This window comes from Hypoxylon trugodes, assembly GCF_022578975.1.
Source record: "Hypoxylon trugodes strain CBS 135444 unplaced genomic scaffold F4822scaffold_5, whole genome shotgun sequence".
NCBI lineage: Eukaryota > Fungi > Ascomycota > Sordariomycetes > Xylariales > Hypoxylaceae > Hypoxylon > Hypoxylon trugodes.
The window spans coordinates 462,737-483,729 of record NW_026250020.1 but is presented as its reverse complement, the minus strand read 5'-3'; the positions used below and the strand labels follow the sequence as shown (position 1 = coordinate 483,729).

The following is a 20,993-nucleotide window of genomic DNA, read 5'->3' as shown; positions in this document are numbered from 1 at the left end:
ATTTGGTATGAATCCTTCCCAGGGGACCGGAAATGAGGCTTTAAATCCTCTTGTTACAAACCCCTGGAATGGTCTGACTTAAGACGGATAGCGCGCTAACACTTTCTCGGCGGATGGATTATGCCTTCGAGATACGGATATTAACACTCATTTGCTGACTACATGCTATCCTATGTCAAAAGGGAAATGCGGTTCTTTGAAGATGATTTTCGTTCTCAACCTAGTCGCTGACGATGAAGAGCTATTGCCTCCTGGGCTGTGCTTTTATGTTAATTTCCATGGAATTATTGGGTGTAATACATTATTATGTTATTTGATCGTGATCTCCGAGTTTGATTTTGATGTTGATTGATAGTAAATGATCAGTAGGTATGGTTTTACCATACCCCGAGGATAGGTGAGACGCACACCTTCAATTACCGCAATTGATGGAAGTGCTCGCGGACAGTGTTGCCGTATCATATCTTATATTCTCCAGCCGCCTTGAATCAAGACATTATGTACCATACGTAGGTCGACAAGCAGGTAAGCGTAGTCGCAATCAGAACCTTCACGCTGCCCATGTGCTCTACCTCACAACGCCGTCAAAGAACCAAAAGACACACAAAAGCCACACTTGGTCTATATACAATTTTCGATGGCGAACCTGCCTAGAATCCTAGGTAGGAGACTTAGAACTCTTCATCCTCACCCTCCCCATTAGCCCAAGCCTCACCAACCTCACGAATCTTCTCCCTAAGCAACGTGCGTCCATACCTCTCGGCAATCTTACCCGCCGCTTCAGCCATGCGACCAGAGCGATCCCGCATCAACAGCACCAACTCAAGCGCACGCATACCGCGGTCCTCACCAGCGCGACACTCACCCGCCAGCAACTGCAGTAATGTCTTATCGACCTCAAGCTCCAACCTCGCAAGCCCAGATTTAACACTACTACCGCCACCATTCGCCGTCGCATCCGCCAAATCGCGCAACTGCGCCGCCGCAATTCCCTTAAGCAAGAACTGCTGTTCCAATTTCCTAGTTTCCGACTCTTCATCTCTTCCATTCTCATCATCTTCATCCATAGCATCCGGATCCTTAGCCGGTTTCGGCTTCGGCGGTTCGGATGTAAGCGGAACGGAGAAGTCGAATTCGGAGAGGAGCGGACGTGGGAAGTACGGGTATTGGTCACCGCCTTTGAGGATGATGCAGTGGAATTTATTGTCTGCTACTGCGATCGGGAAGTATGTTTCGGATTTGCGACCGGAGGCTAGACGGGGGAGGAGTTTGGTGTCGAGGAGGGGGATCCAAGTCGCTCGTGATGGGCGCCGCCAGTGTAGGAGGGTTAGGAGGGTTCCTGTTGAGTCGTATATACATGGATCCTATTCTCCAGTTAGTTTTGCCTATATAGAAAGAGGTAGGTTTTCACTTACCCCATTGTCAGAGAAGAAAACACTTTTTAGTACTGCGCCTTCTGGTAGGGCTACAGTGTCTTCATTCTGGCAGATTTCATCCCTCTTTACATTCTCAATCGTGTATAGAAGTCGGGTATGTCCGTCCGCACCAACGGGACCGTTGCCAATTGTCATAACATAATCCCTCCAACTTGCGCAAGTAACCATTGGTGTGCTCTTTGGTCGGTATACTCTATACGGGATACCGAAAAGCGTGTATACTCTGACGTAGTTCGCAGTAGTTGTGACAGTTACAAAAGAATCGCTGAGAGACATGGCAAGGACGGCCTCTCCTTTCGGTAATTGTGTCCTCCAATCGGTTCGATTAGTCCACGTTTCATGTGGCCTATAGAAGATAGTGGCTGGTGTGTCGTCTTTGGGCGGGCATGAGAATAGAGTACCATTGTCGGTTAGGCAAGCCTTGTCGTATAGGAAAGTATCGGTAAAATGGAAGTCTCGATGGAACTCGTGATCATAGAATTCCACTGTGACCGTGTTATGTCCATCTTGATCGACCGTCCATACGAACCCAATGAGGTTCAGACAGAGGTATTTTCGATTACCTCGCCATGGTGTTGACCCGGGTTGGAAAGCTTCGTGGTATTCGGGCTGGAGGTGAGGACGTTTGCTAGACGGCTCACCAAAAACGTCTAGGTCGTCGTGAACACGTTTACCATTCCCATTCATTACATAGCCGGCTCCATCGTCGTCAACCACGAAGTCATCATCGTCCGCTAAGGGACCATCCATGAGCGAATCATAACTGCCAGCTCTATTCCGCCTTTCGAGTGCTTCTTGAGGCGGGGGTCTCGTACCGACATCCAAAGGTCTTCTAAGGTTCGTAGATATCTCCGTTAAGGGATCGTGTATGAAGGGTGCCGGTTGTTTCGCTAGTTTCAACAAGGAAGCGAATTGTTCTGGTACGAAATCAGGGTGAATGTAGACTTCGCCATCTGAATTTGTGAATGATACTAAGTTATTAGTAGGATGCCATGCGATATCCATCACATTGGCATAGTCAAGTCTAGCGATGAGGCTCTGAGTTTTCGTCTCCCATAGGAGAATCTTCTTGTCCTTGCCGGCCGAGGCCAATATTGCTCCATTGGGAGACCAGGCCAATGCGGTGACTTCTCCATTATGGCCATGCGCAAATGCTCGTTGTTTCTCCCAGTCATTCTTCGAAATGACTTGAATATCTCTTGTCGGGGTTGGAACCGCAAAAGCTCGTCCGTCGGGGTGCCACGCAACCTGAGAACTAATATCCGACTCGGTGTCTAGCGAACCAATGATGCCGTCAACCTTCTTTATAAGCTCCGGCTCGTCAGAGGTCAACGAGTATACGTATACGACGCCATCGGTACAGGCCAGTGTCAAGATAGATCCTTTAGTATCGAAAGAGAGATGTTTCGTAGGTTTGTTGTGTTCCTTCAGATGACGGATTCGGCTATTGTCGTCTGTTCGGACGAGCTTTACGGTCAATTCGTCACTGGCTACGGCGCACCATTTTGAATCCGGTGATAATGCGACGTCACGAATTGGGAGGGAACATCGGAGAAGGAACTTGTCGAATGCGGCTTCGGGGATCGAGTAGAGACTAACGGTGCCATCTTCGGATCCGACGACGAAGAAGTCATTGGAAGCATCCACGCTAACATTTTGTTCCTGGCAGTCGTCTATGTTTATAGGTTCGCCGTCGAAGCCTGTCTTATATAGTCGAATTGTGTTGTTCGAACCTACAGTCACCAGCTTGGAACCGTCAGGGGTATAGGCGCAACGTGTTGAGCCTTGAGTATGGGCTGGCCTCGCTCGGGGGCGATGAGGTGCTGTTGAAGTCATTTTGATGTTTATCCCTCTCTTAGAATCCACTTAGAGGTCAAAAACATCAACGATTGGACTTTCAAGGGAGTTGGTCAAAAAGTTGGTATAAGTCTTAGTATGTACAAACGCGTCGCGCGTTGACAATTCAATTAATTAATTGGCTTATCTTATCAGAGCGCGTTTAGAGCGGAACAGGGGTTCCCCTCCCCCGTGTGGCTGCTTACGGGCGAGTCAACCCCACTATGCTCCAATTCTCTCAGTACCTAAGTACCTAAAGTACGGCGACAGTAGTATAACCCCACCATAGCAGGCAGTACCTAATGAGATTTCTCCTAGAACATGTTAATCAAGGAATTTGTTTATTAAGGCGATGTTTTGGTGGCAATATCAACAATAGAAATTCGGCTGCCTATGTAGGCAACAGTTTAAAAGGAGGAGTATATTAAGTCTGCAGTCCCTACAAGAAAATAGATATTACGACAATACAGAATTCTCGACAACCCCTGAGTGATCATTAGCCACCATGAATAAAGGAACATCCGCAGACCACTTCTTCCAAACTGAGTATGGTATTACCTGAGATGAATATAATAAGTTCACATATATTGACCAAATATCTGCAGCGCCGAACAAGCCAAACAAGAGAGACGGGCAGCAAAAGCCGGTAACAAAAATGGTAACCCTATCGCTCTCAAGTCCAAAATATTAGCCGCTGTACCGGATCCTACAAACCCGTCGTCTATTTTCGTTGCGGAGTCTGCCGGCTCAGTGCGAAGAATGAACGTTGATGTAGGTTGACAATCACACCTCTGAGGAATTACGGATTCTAACTCGGCTACGCTAGACTGGTGACACAAAGCAAGTATTCCGAGGCCCATCAGCACCGGTAACATGTGTCGCTGTCGGTGGGTCTGGGAACAAGACTCTCTTTGCCGGATCTTGGGATAAGGACATTTGGTCCTGGGATATAGAGTCCAAGGCGCCAGGTCGCAAGTTTAGTGGTCATTCGGACTTTGTCAAGGCCGTTGTAACCACAAAATTCGGAGGAAAGGACTACTTGATAAGCGGCGGCGCGGATAAGAAGATTATGGTTTGGGATCTGGAAACCGGATCGCGAGTTCACGTACTGCAAGATCAGACTGTGTCGATGATGGCTATCCAAGATCTTGTCATAGATCCAGTACAGTCCAGCGCAGATGAAGTCATACTTGTCAGCGCGAGTAGTGACCCTCATATCCGTCGATGGCGTATTAAGGCAGACGGCTTTGAGCAAATCAAGGAGTCGTCGCCAGATGAACCCGGTGCGGCACGACACACTATCCTGGAGCATGATACTACAGTGTACAAGCTAGTATTCGATGGTGAAGGTGAAGAAGTAGACCTATGGACATCCAGCGGCGACGGCACAGCGAAATGTTTATCTCGAATAAAGGGATTCGCTACGGACGATTCAATCCACCACGGAGACCATGTGCGAACTGTCGCAGTAACAGATCAATGGATAATAACAGGTGGAAGAGATGAGGATATCAAGGTCTGGAATCGCTCATCAGGGAAGCTGTACTGTACTCTTGATGGTCATTTTGACGAGGTTACTGACCTCGTCGCCCTTGACGGAGGCAGACGCGTTGTTTCCGTATCGATTGATGGGACCGTACGGACATGGCCACTCGACCAAGCCAGTCTGGATAAAGTGAACAAGGAGAAGGAAGATAAGGCCAAGGGAGTCGAACAGGAAACAACAACAGAGCCTGCGAAGAGCCTCATGACGGCGGAGGAGGAAGCTGAGCTTGCTGAATTGATGGGGGATGATGATTAACCCACCCCTACCCAATATAACAGTGAATAAATCACCTAACACAAACTCGAATTCAGGGCTTTCGAGTTGAATGATCGAAAAGCGCGACAGTATGAGTCAAGTATAAACAAACAGCAGCCCGAAGCCTTGTTTGGCATCAAATGAGAGTTACAGCCGTTGGCCGAAACAACGGGAGGCAGGTTTCACCTCGAAGGAATGTAGGCACGTGTATATGGAAACCATGCGGTACCTGAATAGTGGAGGACGAAGTGTCCCCTGAAACTTTAATTTCGTAATACTCGCCATTGTCTAACCTGAGATAGACGGCAAACAAAGTACAAAGTGTTGGATCGAGAACGACGGCTGTGTCGACTTTGAATTGCGATCTTTGGCCACAATCGTTCCCGTCCCCCATGCTGGAAGCCAACAGTATGACGAGCTCGAATATACGAGATAACCTTGGTACTACATGTATCTAGGTAGCTACCGGGTACCCGGCTCAACCATCTTCAACAGAGTAAACGTAAGTGATGCCGCCGGGCTGCCAGGGTCTAGATTCTGTCACTTATCAACTAAGCTAGTATTCTTAGCTTTGCTTTTTAGAAACGAAACCGGCCACTCAAACCTAGCAATAATGGTTGGTGGCGTGGAAGGCGTCTTGGCCGAACCCATCATGTACTGGATCGGCACAGGCAACCTGCAAGTAAACCCCGGGAAGATCACTGTCAACACGAAATATGTCGCCTGCCGCCATTGAAAGTGCACTACCAAACGAGCCACACCCTCATTAGAAGATGAAGCGCCCTTTTTTTCTAGTCTGTTGTAATTTGTAGCACTCATTTGTTGAACTGTGTATTGATTTGTTATTCCCGAGTTGGACGGCCGCATAAGTCCTATGCGGGACGCCGCCCAGTCATAGACTAAACGTACCCATCCATGCCTGCGGAGACATAGACATCTAGGCATCGTGGTGAATAAGGTTATTAAGATTAGCCTTCCCGAGATTTGCTTTTAGGCCATTACGTACCTAAGTAGGAGATTGAATGCGAGGCAGGTACTTTAAATTGTCCTCGGGTATTAAGTTAACGTCGGTGTCCGAAGAAATGTACGATGACATGTAGGATTGCTTTTTTTCACTGGGCACTTATGCAGCCACCATATCCTCCGGCGCTAGAACGCCGAGCACTCATCCGAAATTTACTCAACATTTAGAAGAACATTGAAACTATACAGTTCGTCCCAACTATACTACATAATATAATTGTTTAATTCATCCCCATGCGACAACATCAATATGTGAACAATATTCTATTCAAATTGACATTGTTGATGAAACATATAAAATAATATAAGACTCAACATTAATTTTAGTCATCTACCTAATTAATCGGCAAAAGAGGGAGAGGCGCCAAGTACCTAGGTACCTAAAGTAAAATACCCAAGGCAACTTCGACTGCTCGAGTACCAAGGTACCTAAACACACAACAAGGCGAATGTCTTGTAATCTCAAAGACATTGACAAGATTAAAGTTTAATTACCTAGAAGTTGGCTTCGGAGTTACGAATTACGCTCCTATGAAACGGCCAGGTACAATGCTTTTTTAATGTATCCCGCCCGAATAGTTAACCTACATACCTACGTCTAAGTCTAGAAATGCAGATCTCTTTACCCTGGTCAACAAACAGAAATAATTGCGTTTACCTATTTTCTTCTTTGAACTCATCGCAATTATAACATCAACGGGTACTCGCATATTACAGAACTCGGACCGGCAACAAATTGATTATCTAGATCCGAATCAGGTGTACTTGCTTTTTTTTTTTTTCCATTAGATGTGAATGTCATCTAATGTTAAGATTTTGTCTTGAATGAAAGACTCAATCGGTAACTGTATGTTTAGCCTGCAGTAGCCCTTCTTCCCGCACTACTTTTCTAGGAAGGCTAAGGACACTTTTGGCTTGTATTCGTTGTACTCGTTCTTAGGGAAGCCCCTATCAACATTTTAGATTTGAACTCTACTGGTCCTGCCGTATCGACATTGCCTCTAATGCTGCTTCCCGTTTGCCCTTACACCATATGGGATGCAAAAAGAAATAGGTTCCTCTAGCGTCTTAACCGTTCTTGGTAGTGCTTATACTTCTAGGCCTGCATATGTATGTGCTTACCGTATAGAGGAGCTAAGCGTCTTACACTGGCGATACCCTCTTCACTCTTTCAAAATTTAGTGCCGACTATGCAAATATTCGCAATAACCTTCATTCAACTTATTTGACTCTGTCCTAATTTCTCCGATACATACCTTCCCGTGGGTTTTCCATTTTGGGCCATATACATCTTGTCGGCCATACAGTCCTCGGCATATCTCATAGTCTGTCTGCTTCTCCATTTGCTTTGGGCTCCTCCGTGTCTCAGCGGAATTCCTCAAAACAATACTATCAACTTCCCAAGCTGTTTTTCCAATTTCCATAGGCCATCTTACTAATGAAAAGCTACTATACGGTCCAAAAGATTGGCGTTGTCCACATCCCATCCTCACTGGTCTCGCTAGAAGCCTCAGCTAAGGGCGCCAAAGTTGGTCCTACATCAACCTGATAATATCTTAACGTCAATACGAACCTAGACAACTATGCGGTTGGTACTTCAAAATCAGTCCTACCCATGCGGCTAATTATCAGTTGCAAGCCTTGGTGTTACTCTGAACGGCCTAAGACCACGGTATAGATTGCCGATAATTGGCGGGACTTTATAGGCGCTACGATGGATGCTGCCCCTCATTACCATGGCAGCTTGGTTGCCTTTGAGGGGCCTCAGGATATTATCTCAACTCAGCTTCGACTACTCCCCAACTCACCTAACATCTTGATTATCCCACCTCTTCAATTTTTCATTAAGGAAGATGAACCAGAGGCGCAATTCGATGCCCGATCACATATTCTTACTATACATAAAGCATGTTGTGAGAGAATCGAAACAGCGTGGGCATTCTTACGAGAATCGACCCCGAGTAACAAGCGGTTGGTCTTTATGAATGGGGGTACGGCAAGCTCTCAGGTGGAATGCATTTCAGATATCGCCAAATACGTAACAAACGGAGACCTAGAAAAAGCCGAACGAATATTCAACCGGCTTGTTCGGGATGGGGTTACTGGGCTACGGGGCCAGCAACAGAAAGACTTAAGTTCAAAGCCGCCGCAACCGATGGCCAACGGTTACCAACCAAGTCAACCAGATGGAGAGGCAGCTAATGATCCATCTTCTGAGGCTATGAGAGCAGCCGATGCTCTCGATGACGAGACTGCCTCATTGCAATCGAATCATGAGGTTGATCTAACCTCGAGGCTTCGACCCAGAAGCACTAGCGTTCCAGCCTACCGGATCGCTGACGATCTACAAAATGCAGCTCCCTTCTATGTATTCGGGGCTCATAGATGGCACAAGAGAAATAACACCTATGACTCGGCGATACCTCAGCAGCCCCGCCGTAGTCACACCACACAGGATTCACGGAAAGCTACTCGGCGAGCATTGGAGCCCGTTGGATCTCGAGTCAATGAAATAAATGGTCATCTTAGTCCTCTGCCTAATGCTGCGGAGGAAGATCTCAAGAAACCATTGTCGCCAGCAAGTTTTGACTTCTTAAGTCCACACTCTTTCGCGTCAGCGACAGTACCGAATACACCGGCGATATGCGAAGCTTATGTGGTGAATGTTCGACATTCAACTTCGGCCATTTATCACAAGAAGACTAAGCCAGTTGATCAGATTTATTCCAGCGCCATACGAAACCAGGATATCCTACTTTGCAGTTTCCCGCATCCGCCAGATTCGAAACCACTCGGCCCGGAGGCTAGTCCAAGGATTCAGCAAGAAAGGCCACTACTTCGGTCCAAATTTGCTAGCGAAATCCCGAGACCAACGTTTAGCACGCCTAGGAGGTCTATAATTAGGCGCAATCCCCCTTCTCCGCTTAATCTGCACAAGCCATTAAGACGGCCAGTGACTTACATTGATCGTGCTACGAGTCCTAGGAACAGCTATGTAGACCGAGGTACTACAACCGAACCTGAACCTGAACTCAATCTAGATCATATTTATACAGACCAGAGTGACACAGATGCTGAACTTACTGTTTCTGAGGATGCACCTCAACCTAGCAGTCGTGAGCAGCTTGAAACAGTCATGCCTATGCTCGAAAACTTGGTCATACTCTTCAAGGCTGAAAAGCCAGATTTGCGACTAGAAGCAACGATACAAGCCTTTAGAGATGGCAAATATCCGATATCCAAATCACCGCCGGAGACAGAAGCCGAGAAGATCCCCGAACAATCTAGATCCCCTAGTCCGCAAAAGCCACCACAGCGAGTTATGCCACTCGTTAATAAACCAAAGAATCAAGTACAGCACGCAGAGGTGGCGCCTGCTTACCGCGTAGATGCGGATGAGTATGACCCTTTCGCATACGGAAAGTATCCGCGTCCACCTAACCAGAATGCGAGCAGCAATCGACCATCCACGCCCCCGACTCGAGATAAGACGCCGCCTTCTGCCACAAAGAAGCTAGAGAGATGTTTCCACGATTTCACTACGACGGACTGTAGGACAGCCGTATGTATGCAGAACTCACTACGGTCTATCTTGAATATCTACTTCCCGCCAGAGGATACGGGTTTTCACCAATTTAACTTCCCCTTACTCCCCGAGCTTAGTAGCCTCTGGAAGCCCGTATTTCGAGAAGCGGAAACGGGCACAGTTATAAAGCGAAAACGAAAAGTCGACCTTATACTTGCTATTGGGGCACAGCAGGGCGTCGATAAGGACTTCCTTTCTGCGATTAGCGGGTCCTTGGAGAAGCTTGGTACGAAACCGAACGGTGTGACTCGAAGCGGGAGGTTGGACTTGAGGTTAGTCGGAAATTAATTAGAGTAATCCATGTATTATTGCTAACGTGTAGGACAGGTTCCTCATCGCGAGCGCTATGCAGGCGTTCACTTCGCAACCCCTGACGAGTCAAACTCAAGATAACCCTTTCTCCAACCCGTTGCTCTTGGCGACTTTAATTATACCGCACCTAGAGACGTATATGGCTGCGCATGCCGCGACACGGTTCCTCTTACTCGAGTATCCCCCCGAGCACCTAACCACCGTCTTAGCCTTGCAGCGGCTAGTAGGCGCAGACCTCTTGCGGATAGTAGGAATCCTCTACTCAGAAGACTCGGGAGCGAAAGCATGTCCTAGTGTTAACATCCCAGTCCGTCGGAATACACATGTTCGCATGAACACCTCACAATCTGGCATATCTGCGACTAGCACACGTACAGGCGCCACGCTCTACGCGCCAGCACCGGCAGCGGGAGGGGCGAAACAGACGACTTTTTCTAAAGCGAATTACTTGCTAACATCATCGGCCAACGAGTCCGATATTGCGGAGTTGATATCGAGGGTCTGGAAAATTCTTATTGACGTCTCGACATTCTATATTCCGGACGGCGTAGCGCAGAAGTCGGTGTTGCAAGTTAGGAAGGAAGAGAAACGCAACTCACAGGATGCCCAGGGTAGACCGTTGGCCCAGACTCCGTTGCTTAATACGACACAGCAATATGCGCCGCTCGCGAGCGCCGCGGCGATGATGGGATTTGGGCAGAAGTATGGCGGTTACACGAAAACTGAGACGGAATATACCGACACTCATACCAACACTTCAACACCGCCACCGCCACCTCCGCCGCCGAAACACAAGCACCGAAAGGGGGGCAGCAAAGGGGGCGAATCGATAAAACAAGAAATGGTGCTAAAATCATCTAAAGGGTCTGTGACGGAGACTATTAAGAGTAGTAAAACAGCTCGGACGATGAGGAGTCAACGGAATAAATTGAGGAATATGCTGGGTAGAGAGATAGATGGGGATGGTGTGAATATAAATGGGGGCTACGTGTATGAGTGGTGGGATGATGAGGATGACGGACTTGCGGCGGAGGAGCGCAAGTATATACCCCTGTATGGAAAACAAAATTGGCCGCGGAAGGGGAATAGTAGTAAGGCTTTGAAGTGGCTGGGGCTTGCTACTTAGAAGGAGTTAAGACTTGGACGGTGGTGTTTGGGGTTCGCGAAGGAGATTCCCCGTTTATTGATTTCGATGTTACCCTATTCATTTTGGCTTTGGGGCCTGTGAGGATGGCGATTCCTGTCAGTGTTCATTCTTGCTTTTAATGTATCGGGGTTCATATTGTTCATACCCAGGAGGGAATGGGGTCATCCTATGTACTGTACTATCCGTGCGGAGTAAAGGTGATGAGGAATGATGGATGAAGAAAATTATAAGATTACAATATAAATACTAACATAAGATATTCTCTTTATTATTCGCATGGTAAATGTATCAAGAAGATGAATAAGGGATTGTGTTGTGGTCCTACTTCGTCTGGTGTAAATCGCACGTACACGTACGGGTTCCAACTAGTCTGAACGTGGCCTGACACCTTGAACCATCTTAAGTCCAACAATATGACGTATTTTCCGAGACTAATACAATTAATATAAAATAATGATATTGTAGATAGTTAATAGATAAAAGAAGGAAGGTAGATTCATGAATAAGATAATAACGTAAGGGAAGGAATGAAGATGATTATGCGGATTTTTGGGGTCTATTTGCTCTTTTTATCTCCCCGCTAATAATTTACCTCATCTCTCAGTAACCTAGATATTTATACCATCACCATATCTCATAATGCATCGCTATCTTCTTTTATGACAATATTAGCATCATAAATGCGAAGAACGTGCATAAAACTAGAGGTCTAATACTTTCATTTGATATCGTACAATTTCACCGAGAGGCTAGACTGAAGGAGTGCTCTCCTCACACATCCCACTTACACACCCCTCACTCAATTACAATAATCCACGATGGCTTCATCTACAATACAACACCCCCGCTTCCGGCTCGAATTCCGGGTCCTAAGCGACGGCCTCGACACAGCTAAAGCCCAAGCTCTCACACAAACAGGCCTTCACGCGCACAGGAGCCAATTCCCAAGTTTCCCCAACTTACCTCCGGAACTACGCCTCAAGATATGGGAATACTTCCTCGCGCCACGCATCATCGGAATCGTATGTCACAAAACCGAGACCGAAACTGGACTAGACTCCGACGATGAACCCGAGCCCTGGGAATCGTATTCGGAGTATTTCGGATGTCCCCTACCCTTTCGCAATACACCAATCCTGTTACTCGTGAATAGGGAAACCCGTGCCTTAGCGTTGAAATACTATGAACCGTCGTTCTCGTGGCAAGAACCCCTAACCCTGCTCCACGACACCGCGCGGACTACTAGACGCTCTCCGCATAGCGCATGGTTCGATTACGCGCGCGATACGCTGTATCTACGTGGTGAGCTCGAGCCGTGTGATAGTTACGGGTTCAACGCACCGATGGCGTATTTCCTCTCCCGCCGCGAAACCGAACGTGTTCGTAAATTAGCACTTTCGTTCTCGGCGCTGGGTTATGGGGAAAGTGGCCCCCAACACATTTTCGGCGCGCTGTTTCATGTCGTGGATCGCTTTCCGGGGATTGAGGGGAGGAGGGTTTGGGTTGGCGTTGCGCCACGGGATGAGCTTACGCATGTCCTTATGGGTGGATTGGAGCCTTTGGTTCCTGTGGATGGGGAGGTGAGGGAGGGGGTTAATATCTTGCAGAAGATTTGGGATGATTGGTATCGTGGGGGGTATTTTACGGCGCCGGTTAGGTTCGAGTTGGTGCGGAAGTTGGATTTGCCTGAGCGTGTTGCGGAGGGTGGTGAGGGTGGTGAAGTTCCTCAGCTTGCTGCTAAGCTTGGTGAGGTGGAATTATAGCACTGCAGGGAAATGATAACCGAGATAATTGATCAGGTATGATTTACACATGGTCTATATACATAACGTTTACTTAAGTTGAGTGGTGACTGGTGATTCCCAGAACGACCTCTATGGTACAATGTATTTACAATAGACAAAAATTTCCCCCATTTTTTAGTCGTAATCATCAATCTTGCGCATTTTTTCTGCCCAACGTCTACCGCCCGTCTTTTGAATTTTTATTCGTAATTCCACATAACGCAGGAGCCCCGTTGTCGGAACGTCCCTTGATGCCGCCTAGGAGCCAATCTGTTAAGCCAACGACTTTGGCACCCAAACCCTTTTCCCATTCTCCGTGTTCATCTACGTGTTCGATCGTATGGCTGATAACCCGCCCTTCTTTATCGAACTCGAAGATAAATAAGCCGGTGAATGCTTGCTTCTCGCCCACTCCCTGTGTCCCTCTAAGCGTGTCATCCAGCTTTTGCTCCCCCTCTTCTGTTACGGCGGGGTTGGGACTTTTAGGCCGACCGTCGGCTGTTCGCCATTTTACTACCAATTGTTCGCCGAATGCCTCGGACCGTTTGGGTGAGGAATAGTACGGCTGGCTGACCATTCGTTCGGATAGGATTTCGAGTTTTACGTTACCGATTATCGGGACTCGGTTCCATGCTAGTGGGGAGGTCCATAGCGCGGCTATATATGCGACTCGGCCGGATACGGTAGGAAGATATGGGTGCGTAGTTGGGAATAGATGGAGAGATATATGAGGCGAGAGGATCTCCTGCGGAAGCGGGGATTGGAGTAACGTGGGCAATCGTTCTTGAAGAATGCGCAGAGCTGTCCGTAGTCAGCTTGATATGCTTCTTTCTTGGTATATAAGTCGTTTGCTTACTTTTCCCTAGCTTTACTTTCCGTTCGTCATCTGGACCCCGCGAGCTACCGGAGAAATCGTAGTGCGGAAACGAGGAATTGAACCATATTGGTGTCAAATTTTGGTGCGAGGAGAGGTAGATTCTATTGGGATGTAGAGTAGGTGTAATAGGTGCTATTGTGGGCGTCGTAGCACATGTGGAGGGTGAAGAAGTGGCGTATGCGACAGGTGGGAGAATGCGTAGGGTAGCAGATTTTGAGCTCACGACGGCGTTAGACTGCGCTCGAACGATGTTCGTTGAGAGGGACATGTGTCCGGGCGCTCGAGGGCGGGGAATTAGTGAACTGGAAAACACATCAATTCGGTTAGGAATGGTTATTCTGATTGTTATTGTAAACTTGCATACATAATATTGTAGGTAATTAAGGCGGCGTGTAAAAATACATAGCTAGTAGAGAAAAAGAATAAATTAGTATGATGTAAGTGACGCTTCTCAATTCCCGCCCAGGTTTGAATTTTAAGTAGCATGTGGTACAACGCTACAGACTACCCGGCACGCCGAAAAAACAGCGGGACCCCCACCAAAGTATGCCGAGGGGATGGGACATCAGTGGGAGACAGGGGTACTTAGGTACCTTTTTTGGGATTGTCTTCGGAACCCACCGAATCGTCACTTACTTCAGCTGATGTCTCTGATTATTGTTCTTCTATCTCTCAGCTGACTATCCGTAGGAGAATAATAGTTGTTATTTTTGTTAGTCGCATCTACTATCTATGCAGGTGCCCATTCTCGTAGATCCTTTTAGGGTGACCGATAATGATGAGGTAAATGGTAATACCCAACCGGATGTTACCGATATCGCCTCTATCGTAATCCTGGTGGTGTATTCCGTTCCGTGTTGTGGTTTTCGGAGGGTAGGTAATTTATACGTGCATTACATTGTATGATGGCCAATGAATACACCTCGTACAAGTGTCCATCAGTGGTTGGGAGGGTCCTTTTGTTGCAAAAGTCAGGAAGATTAAAGGCTATTGGAAGTTTGAGACGGAATGAGTTAAAGTGGTTTTTTGTCAGGTATTGTCAGTTGCCAACTTTTGACTCTCCAAGTGTCAGCTGTATACCCCTTTCCTCAATGAAAATCTCTAAGTATCCATACGTAATAAATGGTGTGGTTATTGACTTTGAAAATGGTGCCATGATGTACCTACCTCAGTGTCATATCATACATTAGGTACTTGTATAGAGTTACATACAGTATCTAACCTGCATAACCTTAGTCAGGGCGGATAGTTGCGCCTCGTGATTAGATCCGGTGCAGCCAAGGTGGTGTGGCTAAGGCTAGACCGACTTACACTAATACAGTGCTGATATGCTACTTTAGCAGCTGGCACGCCTAGAAACCCACCTGGCTAAGTTCAAATTGTCCCCCGTAACAGTACATAGTACGTACCTAGGTACTTAAGGCGCTAAAAACGCACGGGGCACTTAAACGGTGAATGGACGGGCTCCTTGATTGACGCAGCAGCCTGCGGCTTGTCTCAATTCTCTTTCTACATCACCACAGCATCAACCGCCAAACCGACGAATCTTTTCATAATATCATCGTCCCCTTGGCCCCAAGTCCTCTTCATTTCGCCAACTCCGCATCCATCTCCATCCATTCAACCTACGCTTCCCCTTGACCTTCGACACTCTTATCAGCGCCCACTTGTTCCGAACGCCTTTGTTATCTTATTCAGCCTGCGCATTCATTCACAAGCGGCCGTCAAGATGAATCCCGAGTAGTACGTTCATGTCCACGCCCACCCTTTTCCACGTCACCCAGCAACCCGCAACTTTGACTCAACTATAGGACTCTATAATACTAACTTGTGGATTATAGTGTTTGCCCCCTATTCTGTTTTTATATATCGTCCCGCCGCAAATTACATCGGCATGATCCTCTTCCAACACTATCGACCTTATAACATAAAACATCATGGCATCTCATAATACTCGTCAAGTGTCTGGTCTTCAGCCGGCGAACCAAGCCAAGCTCCAGGACGTCTTACATCGCGAACCAGGTCCGCTAACTCGTCGTGTTCCTAGATACGACTACCTCTTCAAGCTTCTCCTCATCGGTGACTCCGGTGTTGGAAAGTCTTGTCTTCTGTTGCGATTCGCCGACGATACCTACACCGAATCGTACATCTCTACCATCGGTGTTGACTTCGTATGTCGATGTCCTCTAACAATACTCCCACTATTTAGTCGCTGACCGAGTGTAGAAAATCCGAACCATCGAGCTTGATGGAAAGACCGTCAAGTTGCAGATTGTAAGAACACAAGCCCGAATTTTGTGATGCCCCTTTTCGATCACTCTATTAACTAGAAAATAGTGGGACACCGCTGGACAAGAACGATTCCGAACTATCACCTCCTCCTACTACCGAGGCGCTCATGGTATCTGCGTTGTCTACGATGTCACCGATATGGACAGCTTCAACAACGTCAAGCAGTGGCTACAAGAGATTGACCGATACGCTACGGAAGGTGTCAACAAGCTGCTCGTAGGCAACAAGAGCGATATGTCGGATAAGAAGGTCGTTGAGTACACAGTTGCAAAGGTACGAAGTCTTGCATCTACCGATCCCACGTAGCCTTGCCAGGTGACAGTGATAGGTTATATCATCAATTATGTAACGCTGACTTGACCTATAGGAATTCGCTGACAGCCTTGGCATCCCCTTCCTCGAAACCTCAGCCAAGAATGCCTCCAACGTTGAACAAGCCTTCTTGACTATGGCCCGACAAATCAAGGAACGAATGGGATCGCAAGCTACCACGAACACCAAGCCCGGCGTGCAAGTCGGACCTGGCCACAGTGTCTCGAACTCGTCCAGTGGTGGCTGCTGCTAAAGCAGCAAATTTTGATACCCTCGTACAACGGCATCCTCACATGCATTTTGATTTCCGATTTCCTGGGACGGACTGGCAGTAGAGGCATGCATATGGACAGGATGGCAAGGTGGGATGTGTTTACTTTCCGTTTTTGATTGCGGATAGATGAAATGGTCACTTCACTTTGGATGATTCCTACCTAAATCGGCCCCAAAATCGTTCTACGGATAAAAAAAACATCCCAAATTCTGGCATGTGAGAGCGGGTTCATCTAATGGTCGAGGAGTTGGGAAGAGGAGGCTCACGGCAAGGCTACTCTTCTCCCTCTTCTGTTCTCTCATCGTCGTCGTCATCAATGTTACGTACTAATGCGAATTTCCTCTCATGACTCCGGGCGAAGCCTGTTTGTACTAGAATTTGTGTCCGGTTGCTTTTACTACTAGAACAAGAAACCTTCTCTAGCATTTCTGCGGAATGAAATCGAGGTTTTAGATGAATTTTACTTGCTACTTTACGTTTGTGCTCATGTGTATCTTCTATACGAGATAGTAACGAAATAGGGGAAATAGGTGTTCTTTCGTTTGAGTCGTTTAGAATCGTTAAGGTCTTCTAGTTCATAGTTCTCTGTTCCTTCCGGTGTAACGTATCTTGCAATTCACGCACGTATAAAAGTCTTGACGTTTTTATCACATGATGCTTAAGATTGTTTGCTGCCTAGTGTAGATCCCATGAACGGTGGAGTAGCAGTGGATCTTGACCGTAACATCGCTCGACTTGTAGATGATGTAACAGTTCGAAAAGGGCATGAGTTTGATGATGCGTGTCTGATGTTGTCTTCTGCTTAGATGGATTCTGAATACTAACATCGCGGAGTGAAGCCACCTTAGAGGATTTGGTAACGTACTTATTCGCTATCCCTTCGCACTATACAAAATGCATACGCAGGAAATTAGAGCAACTATATCTGGTATAAATTTATTTCTATTTAAAACGTAAATTAAATGACATATCATAATATGTACATGCAATTCGACTCTATATACCTGAGCAGGTATGAACCCAACCCCTCTCTATATACAGCTCATAAGGTGTTTGATCTAAAGGATATTGTCAAGTGGGAAGGGTAAGAAATATTTTCCAAGAAGTTTAGAGTTTAGCGGATGAATGTGAGCTGGTCGCCTGTGTCTATGCGGCTTGTTTGTCTTGCGGATTCTTTAAAATTCTCTCTTCCATCTCGACGTCTGGGTTCTTTTCGGAGTTCTTATTTCTGTAAAATAGGGAGAGAAGGTAGCTTCCGTGCGTCAGGTGGTCACGGGAGGTTTCGTCGGCGGTCTCCTTGGTGATGTTTACGTTGCCTAAGCAGGCTGCTGCGATAACACACTGTTTGGCAAGTTAGCATATGTAAAAACTAAGAGGGGTTTGAATGTGGACAAGCCTACGAGAACCATAAACGGCGTTAATGCGACAAATGCCCAAGTGATTCCATCCTATCCGAGTGTTAGTTTACGCTATGAATATTGGTTGCGATAATGACATACCTTAGCACCGTCGATAACTTGGGCCTTGGCTTGATCCGGAAGGGTTTTTATAAGATCGTAATTGTCATGGAAAGGAGAGTCGCGCGTTATACCCGATGTGTTATTGAAAACAGTAGACATAATAGTGAGAGCCAGGGTTCCTCCGAACGTCGTAGCGACGGCCATTACGCAAATCACGGTAGCAATGCTCTCGGGGAAAAATCCGACCGCATGAAGATTGCCTGGTGTGTGGGTTAGAAAGTAAGCTTTCTGGAAGAGGGTACGGCCTATTCTTACCCGGCATAAATCGCATTCCCGTACCAACACCAGTAAGGGCTAACATGCCATAAATGGTAGGCGAGTGTCCAGAGTACAAGGCCCATGCCATCATACCGATACCAACAGCCTCAATTAGGGATCCAAAAAAGAGAGGCCAAAATGTTTTACGAGGCCAATTGTTGCACAGGAACATTGAGAGCTGTACACCCACTATTAAAATTAGCTATGATGTTTCCGATAAAGACTGGTTTCGACTCACCTCCGAGTCCAGGAGTCCAATACAGCAATTGGACACCGGCCTGGTCTGATGTAACACCCTAGGAATAATGTAAGCAGCTGACATCAAAGGTCGTCTCGATTACAGGAATCATTTACCTTGACTATCGTAAAATAAATGCTGACAAAGTAAAGGACCTAGGGAGTGGTCAGTGAGTCGTTTCATTCCTAGATATAGGCTTGCCTACGCTGTACATAGCCATTCCTGTAGCAAAGTTGATATAAGCCAGGAGAGTGACGTTGCGGTCTTTAATTACCTTCCAGGGCAACATTGCCCGTTGGAAGGATAGCCTCCGAGTTAAGAATCCACCCGAACCCATTGAATACTCATAGTACCACCAAAAACAGGCCAGCAAAGCTCCGACAATGAGGGGGACGAGTACCGCAGGGTTATTCCAGTCGTAAGTCGCACCAGCCCAAGTAAGAGCAAGGATAACAAGCCCGAACCCGAATAGGAATAGAAGTTGTCCACCGATATCAACAGTAGAAATCCGCTTGGCGAACTTTTCACGTTGGCCGGTTTGATGTTCGTCCAACTCTGGGATAGGCTGAGGTCCTAAGAGATCGTTCCGAAGAAAAAAGAAGACGATTAAGATACCGGCGAATGCGATGGGTAAGTTGATGCCAAAACACCATCTCCAGTTGGCGGCTGTAAGGTAGCCTCCGATGACGGGGCCGACGCCGTAGCATACACCTCCCGTTAATGCGAACACGGACCAGTTCTTCGCATTCTCCTTCAATGTAACCCTGTCCGCTAATATGACACGGATTGTCGTGTTGATGCCCGCACAGCCAACGCCTTGAAGAGCCCGACCGAGGAGGAATGCGCCGAAAGCAGTGGTTGGGACACTGGTACATAAGGCACTGCCGACCAACATGATAAGAGAGCAGATTTGTAGCGACCAGTGTCGTCCGAATATGTCGGCCATTTGACCCCAGAAGGGGATGAATGCTGCTGACGTTAGGTTGAAGGCTGAGATAATCCAGTTCAATTGGGCGATTTCACCTAAGCCTTCGTTAGTCTGCAGGTAGAGTAAGGAGGTTAATAGAGATTCGTACCGAAATCGGCAGCAATCCATGGAAGAGCAGTCGAGATACTATGTTACCGATTAGTTACACACGCTTTTAGTATGTTGGATGAATATGCCTTACATCGTGACATCTAGGGCTTGAAGGGAATAGGGAAGGATTAAACAGGCGGCGAGTTTCCATCGATACTTTGTGGCTGCTCGTTTCTCAGCCTTACATTGGGGACAAATTCCCTCTCGAGGAGTAGTGCCGATAGTTTGGGCGTCTGTCCCTTGCTGAAGTTCATTTATTTCGTGTACACATGGTGCTCTCGGTTTGGCGTTTTGCTTTTTGCTCCTTTTCGAGCCGAAGGCTTGTGCCAAGTAGTATATCAACATGGCGGGCAATAGGAGTACTTCCACGGGAAAAGAATGTTGAAGTTGACTTGATTGATGATCTTTATCGTTCTATGTGAGAGCAGCAGAGTGAAGTGACTGCGCTGTCATATATATCTTGTCCTCCAGCCGCAGAATCTTCAACTCTACTAGTTGATGCCGGCATAGCCCCCCTGAAAGACACGATCCAGAAATGATGCATTGTGGGTAGGTTTCGTAATTCCCGCGTGCTTAAGTGAAAATGAGAGGCCCCAAGGGCTCTATGGGGATCTAGCATCGTCAATAAGGTAGTATTTTTCGATTTCAGATTGACTAAGTCAGCGAATGGTGATTGAAGTGCAAGTGGCTGAGAAGAGATCGACCCAGTTAAGCGAATCCGAAAGCGATAGAAGACCTAAGTACCTAAGTACCTAAGAGAGTCCGAGAGCTAAAATTCAGCTCTAATCTCTCATGGACCAATCAAAGCCCCCCAAACTCAGATAGTAACCACTTTAAAAGTGTAGAATGGGTTGTGGCTGATGTAACAATAGTCGCCTTACTAAAATCTAGGACTATATGTACCTTCTCGGTATCGTATAGCTTTTTCCCCCTTCGTTTATTTCGTTTGAGAATAGTCACAATTGAATGGTGCATAGCAAATTTCCATTCCTTGACCAGCTATACGTAAGCTTTGCTGCGTATTCGACTCTTCATTCTCTTTTTCCGTTCAAATTTTCGAGAATTCTTACAAGTGACTCTTATCTGCAGGAGTTCTAATGCACTTTCGACTTCAGCACCAAACAAAAATGAAAGTCTTGCGTGTCAGACTGATCCTTGTGTTACCATCATCGGCATTATCATTCCGTTGAAAGCTTAATCTTCGGCAGCCTTGAACTTA

At 46.9% G+C, this 20,993-nt stretch overlaps 7 protein-coding genes across 7 annotated transcripts; 4 read left to right on the top strand and 3 right to left on the bottom strand.

The window, feature by feature from the left end:
- Positions 1-246: 246 nt before the first annotated feature.
- Positions 247-3,374, bottom strand: F4822DRAFT_402482 (WD40 repeat-like protein). The gene is made up of 2 exons (XM_051458026.1): positions 1,416-3,374; positions 247-1,364 (listed from the first exon to the last, which is right to left on the bottom strand). The coding sequence occupies exons 1-2, from the start codon at positions 3,270-3,272 to the stop codon at positions 672-674; spliced, it is 2,550 nt and encodes an 849-aa protein (XP_051314082.1). The 5' UTR covers positions 3,273-3,374; the 3' UTR covers positions 247-671.
- Positions 3,375-3,571: 197 nt separating this feature from the next.
- F4822DRAFT_241751 (WD40 repeat-like protein) lies at positions 3,572-5,297 on the top strand. The gene is made up of 3 exons (XM_051454304.1): positions 3,572-3,818; positions 3,878-4,043; positions 4,099-5,297. The coding sequence occupies exons 1-3, from the start codon at positions 3,778-3,780 to the stop codon at positions 5,071-5,073; spliced, it is 1,182 nt and encodes a 393-aa protein (XP_051314081.1). The 5' UTR covers positions 3,572-3,777; the 3' UTR covers positions 5,074-5,297.
- Positions 5,298-7,810: 2,513 nt separating this feature from the next.
- Positions 7,811-11,120, top strand: F4822DRAFT_428926 (uncharacterized protein; the record flags this gene model as incomplete). Its single annotated transcript, XM_051460991.1, has 2 exons — positions 7,811-9,954; positions 10,010-11,120. 2 exons carry the CDS (start codon positions 7,811-7,813, stop codon positions 11,118-11,120), a joined length of 3,255 nt encoding a protein of 1,084 aa, XP_051314080.1.
- Positions 11,121-11,730: 610 nt separating this feature from the next.
- F4822DRAFT_241679 (uncharacterized protein) lies at positions 11,731-13,217 on the top strand. The gene has a single exon (XM_051454303.1). It carries the CDS (start codon positions 11,960-11,962, stop codon positions 12,902-12,904), a length of 945 nt encoding a protein of 314 aa, XP_051314079.1. The 5' UTR covers positions 11,731-11,959; the 3' UTR covers positions 12,905-13,217.
- On the bottom strand, positions 12,923-14,245 carry F4822DRAFT_402475 (uncharacterized protein). Its single transcript, XM_051458025.1, has 2 exons — positions 13,782-14,245; positions 12,923-13,726 (listed from the first exon to the last, which is right to left on the bottom strand). Exons 1-2 carry the CDS (start codon positions 14,068-14,070, stop codon positions 13,104-13,106), a joined length of 912 nt encoding a protein of 303 aa, XP_051314078.1. The 5' UTR covers positions 14,071-14,245; the 3' UTR covers positions 12,923-13,103.
- Positions 14,246-15,161: 916 nt separating this feature from the next.
- F4822DRAFT_402468 (GTP-binding protein ypt1) lies at positions 15,162-17,330 on the top strand. The gene is made up of 5 exons (XM_051458024.1): positions 15,162-15,545; positions 15,644-15,973; positions 16,029-16,076; positions 16,140-16,367; positions 16,462-17,330. The coding sequence occupies exons 2-5, from the start codon at positions 15,740-15,742 to the stop codon at positions 16,657-16,659; spliced, it is 708 nt and encodes a 235-aa protein (XP_051314077.1). The 5' UTR covers positions 15,162-15,545; positions 15,644-15,739; the 3' UTR covers positions 16,660-17,330.
- Positions 17,331-17,600: 270 nt separating this feature from the next.
- F4822DRAFT_402467 (MFS general substrate transporter) lies at positions 17,601-20,731 on the bottom strand. Its single transcript, XM_051458023.1, has 9 exons — positions 19,866-20,731; positions 19,773-19,810; positions 18,902-19,719; positions 18,813-18,851; positions 18,697-18,754; positions 18,456-18,647; positions 18,180-18,400; positions 18,081-18,128; positions 17,601-18,021 (listed from the first exon to the last, which is right to left on the bottom strand). The coding sequence occupies exons 1-9, from the start codon at positions 20,117-20,119 to the stop codon at positions 17,827-17,829; spliced, it is 1,863 nt and encodes a 620-aa protein (XP_051314076.1). The 5' UTR covers positions 20,120-20,731; the 3' UTR covers positions 17,601-17,826.
- Between the last annotated feature and the right edge of the window lie 262 nt (positions 20,732-20,993).

Excerpts from the sequence above, each read along its gene's own strand:
- F4822DRAFT_402468 (XM_051458024.1), top strand. The coding sequence starts at position 15,740 with ATGGCATCTCATAATACTCGTCAAGTGTCTGGTCTTCAGCCGGCGAAC. Across the intron at positions 15,974-16,028 it reads CTACCATCGGTGTTGACTTC|AAAATCCGAACCATCGAGCT; the intron begins GTATGTCGATGT and ends GACCGAGTGTAG. Across the intron at positions 16,368-16,461 it reads TTGAGTACACAGTTGCAAAG|GAATTCGCTGACAGCCTTGG; the intron begins GTACGAAGTCTT and ends CTTGACCTATAG.
- F4822DRAFT_402467 (XM_051458023.1), bottom strand. The coding sequence starts at position 20,119 with ATGTTGATATACTACTTGGCACAAGCCTTCGGCTCGAAAAGGAGCAAA. Across the intron at positions 19,720-19,772 it reads ATGGATTGCTGCCGATTTCG|GTGAAATCGCCCAATTGAAC; the intron begins GTACGAATCTCT and ends ACGAAGGCTTAG. Across the intron at positions 18,648-18,696 it reads TTGGACTCCTGGACTCGGAG|TGGGTGTACAGCTCTCAATG; the intron begins GTGAGTCGAAAC and ends TAATTTTAATAG.
- F4822DRAFT_241679 (XM_051454303.1), top strand. The coding sequence starts at position 11,960 with ATGGCTTCATCTACAATACAACACCCCCGCTTCCGGCTCGAATTCCGG.
- F4822DRAFT_402475 (XM_051458025.1), bottom strand. The coding sequence starts at position 14,070 with ATGTCCCTCTCAACGAACATCGTTCGAGCGCAGTCTAACGCCGTCGTG. Across the intron at positions 13,727-13,781 it reads GAAAGTAAAGCTAGGGAAAA|CTCTGCGCATTCTTCAAGAA; the intron begins GTAAGCAAACGA and ends GACTACGGACAG.
- F4822DRAFT_402482 (XM_051458026.1), bottom strand. The coding sequence starts at position 3,272 with ATGACTTCAACAGCACCTCATCGCCCCCGAGCGAGGCCAGCCCATACT. Across the intron at positions 1,365-1,415 it reads TTTTCTTCTCTGACAATGGG|GATCCATGTATATACGACTC; the intron begins GTAAGTGAAAAC and ends ACTGGAGAATAG.
- F4822DRAFT_241751 (XM_051454304.1), top strand. The coding sequence starts at position 3,778 with ATGAATAAAGGAACATCCGCAGACCACTTCTTCCAAACTGA. Across the intron at positions 3,819-3,877 it reads GACCACTTCTTCCAAACTGA|CGCCGAACAAGCCAAACAAG; the intron begins GTATGGTATTAC and ends AAATATCTGCAG. Across the intron at positions 4,044-4,098 it reads TGCGAAGAATGAACGTTGAT|ACTGGTGACACAAAGCAAGT; the intron begins GTAGGTTGACAA and ends CGGCTACGCTAG.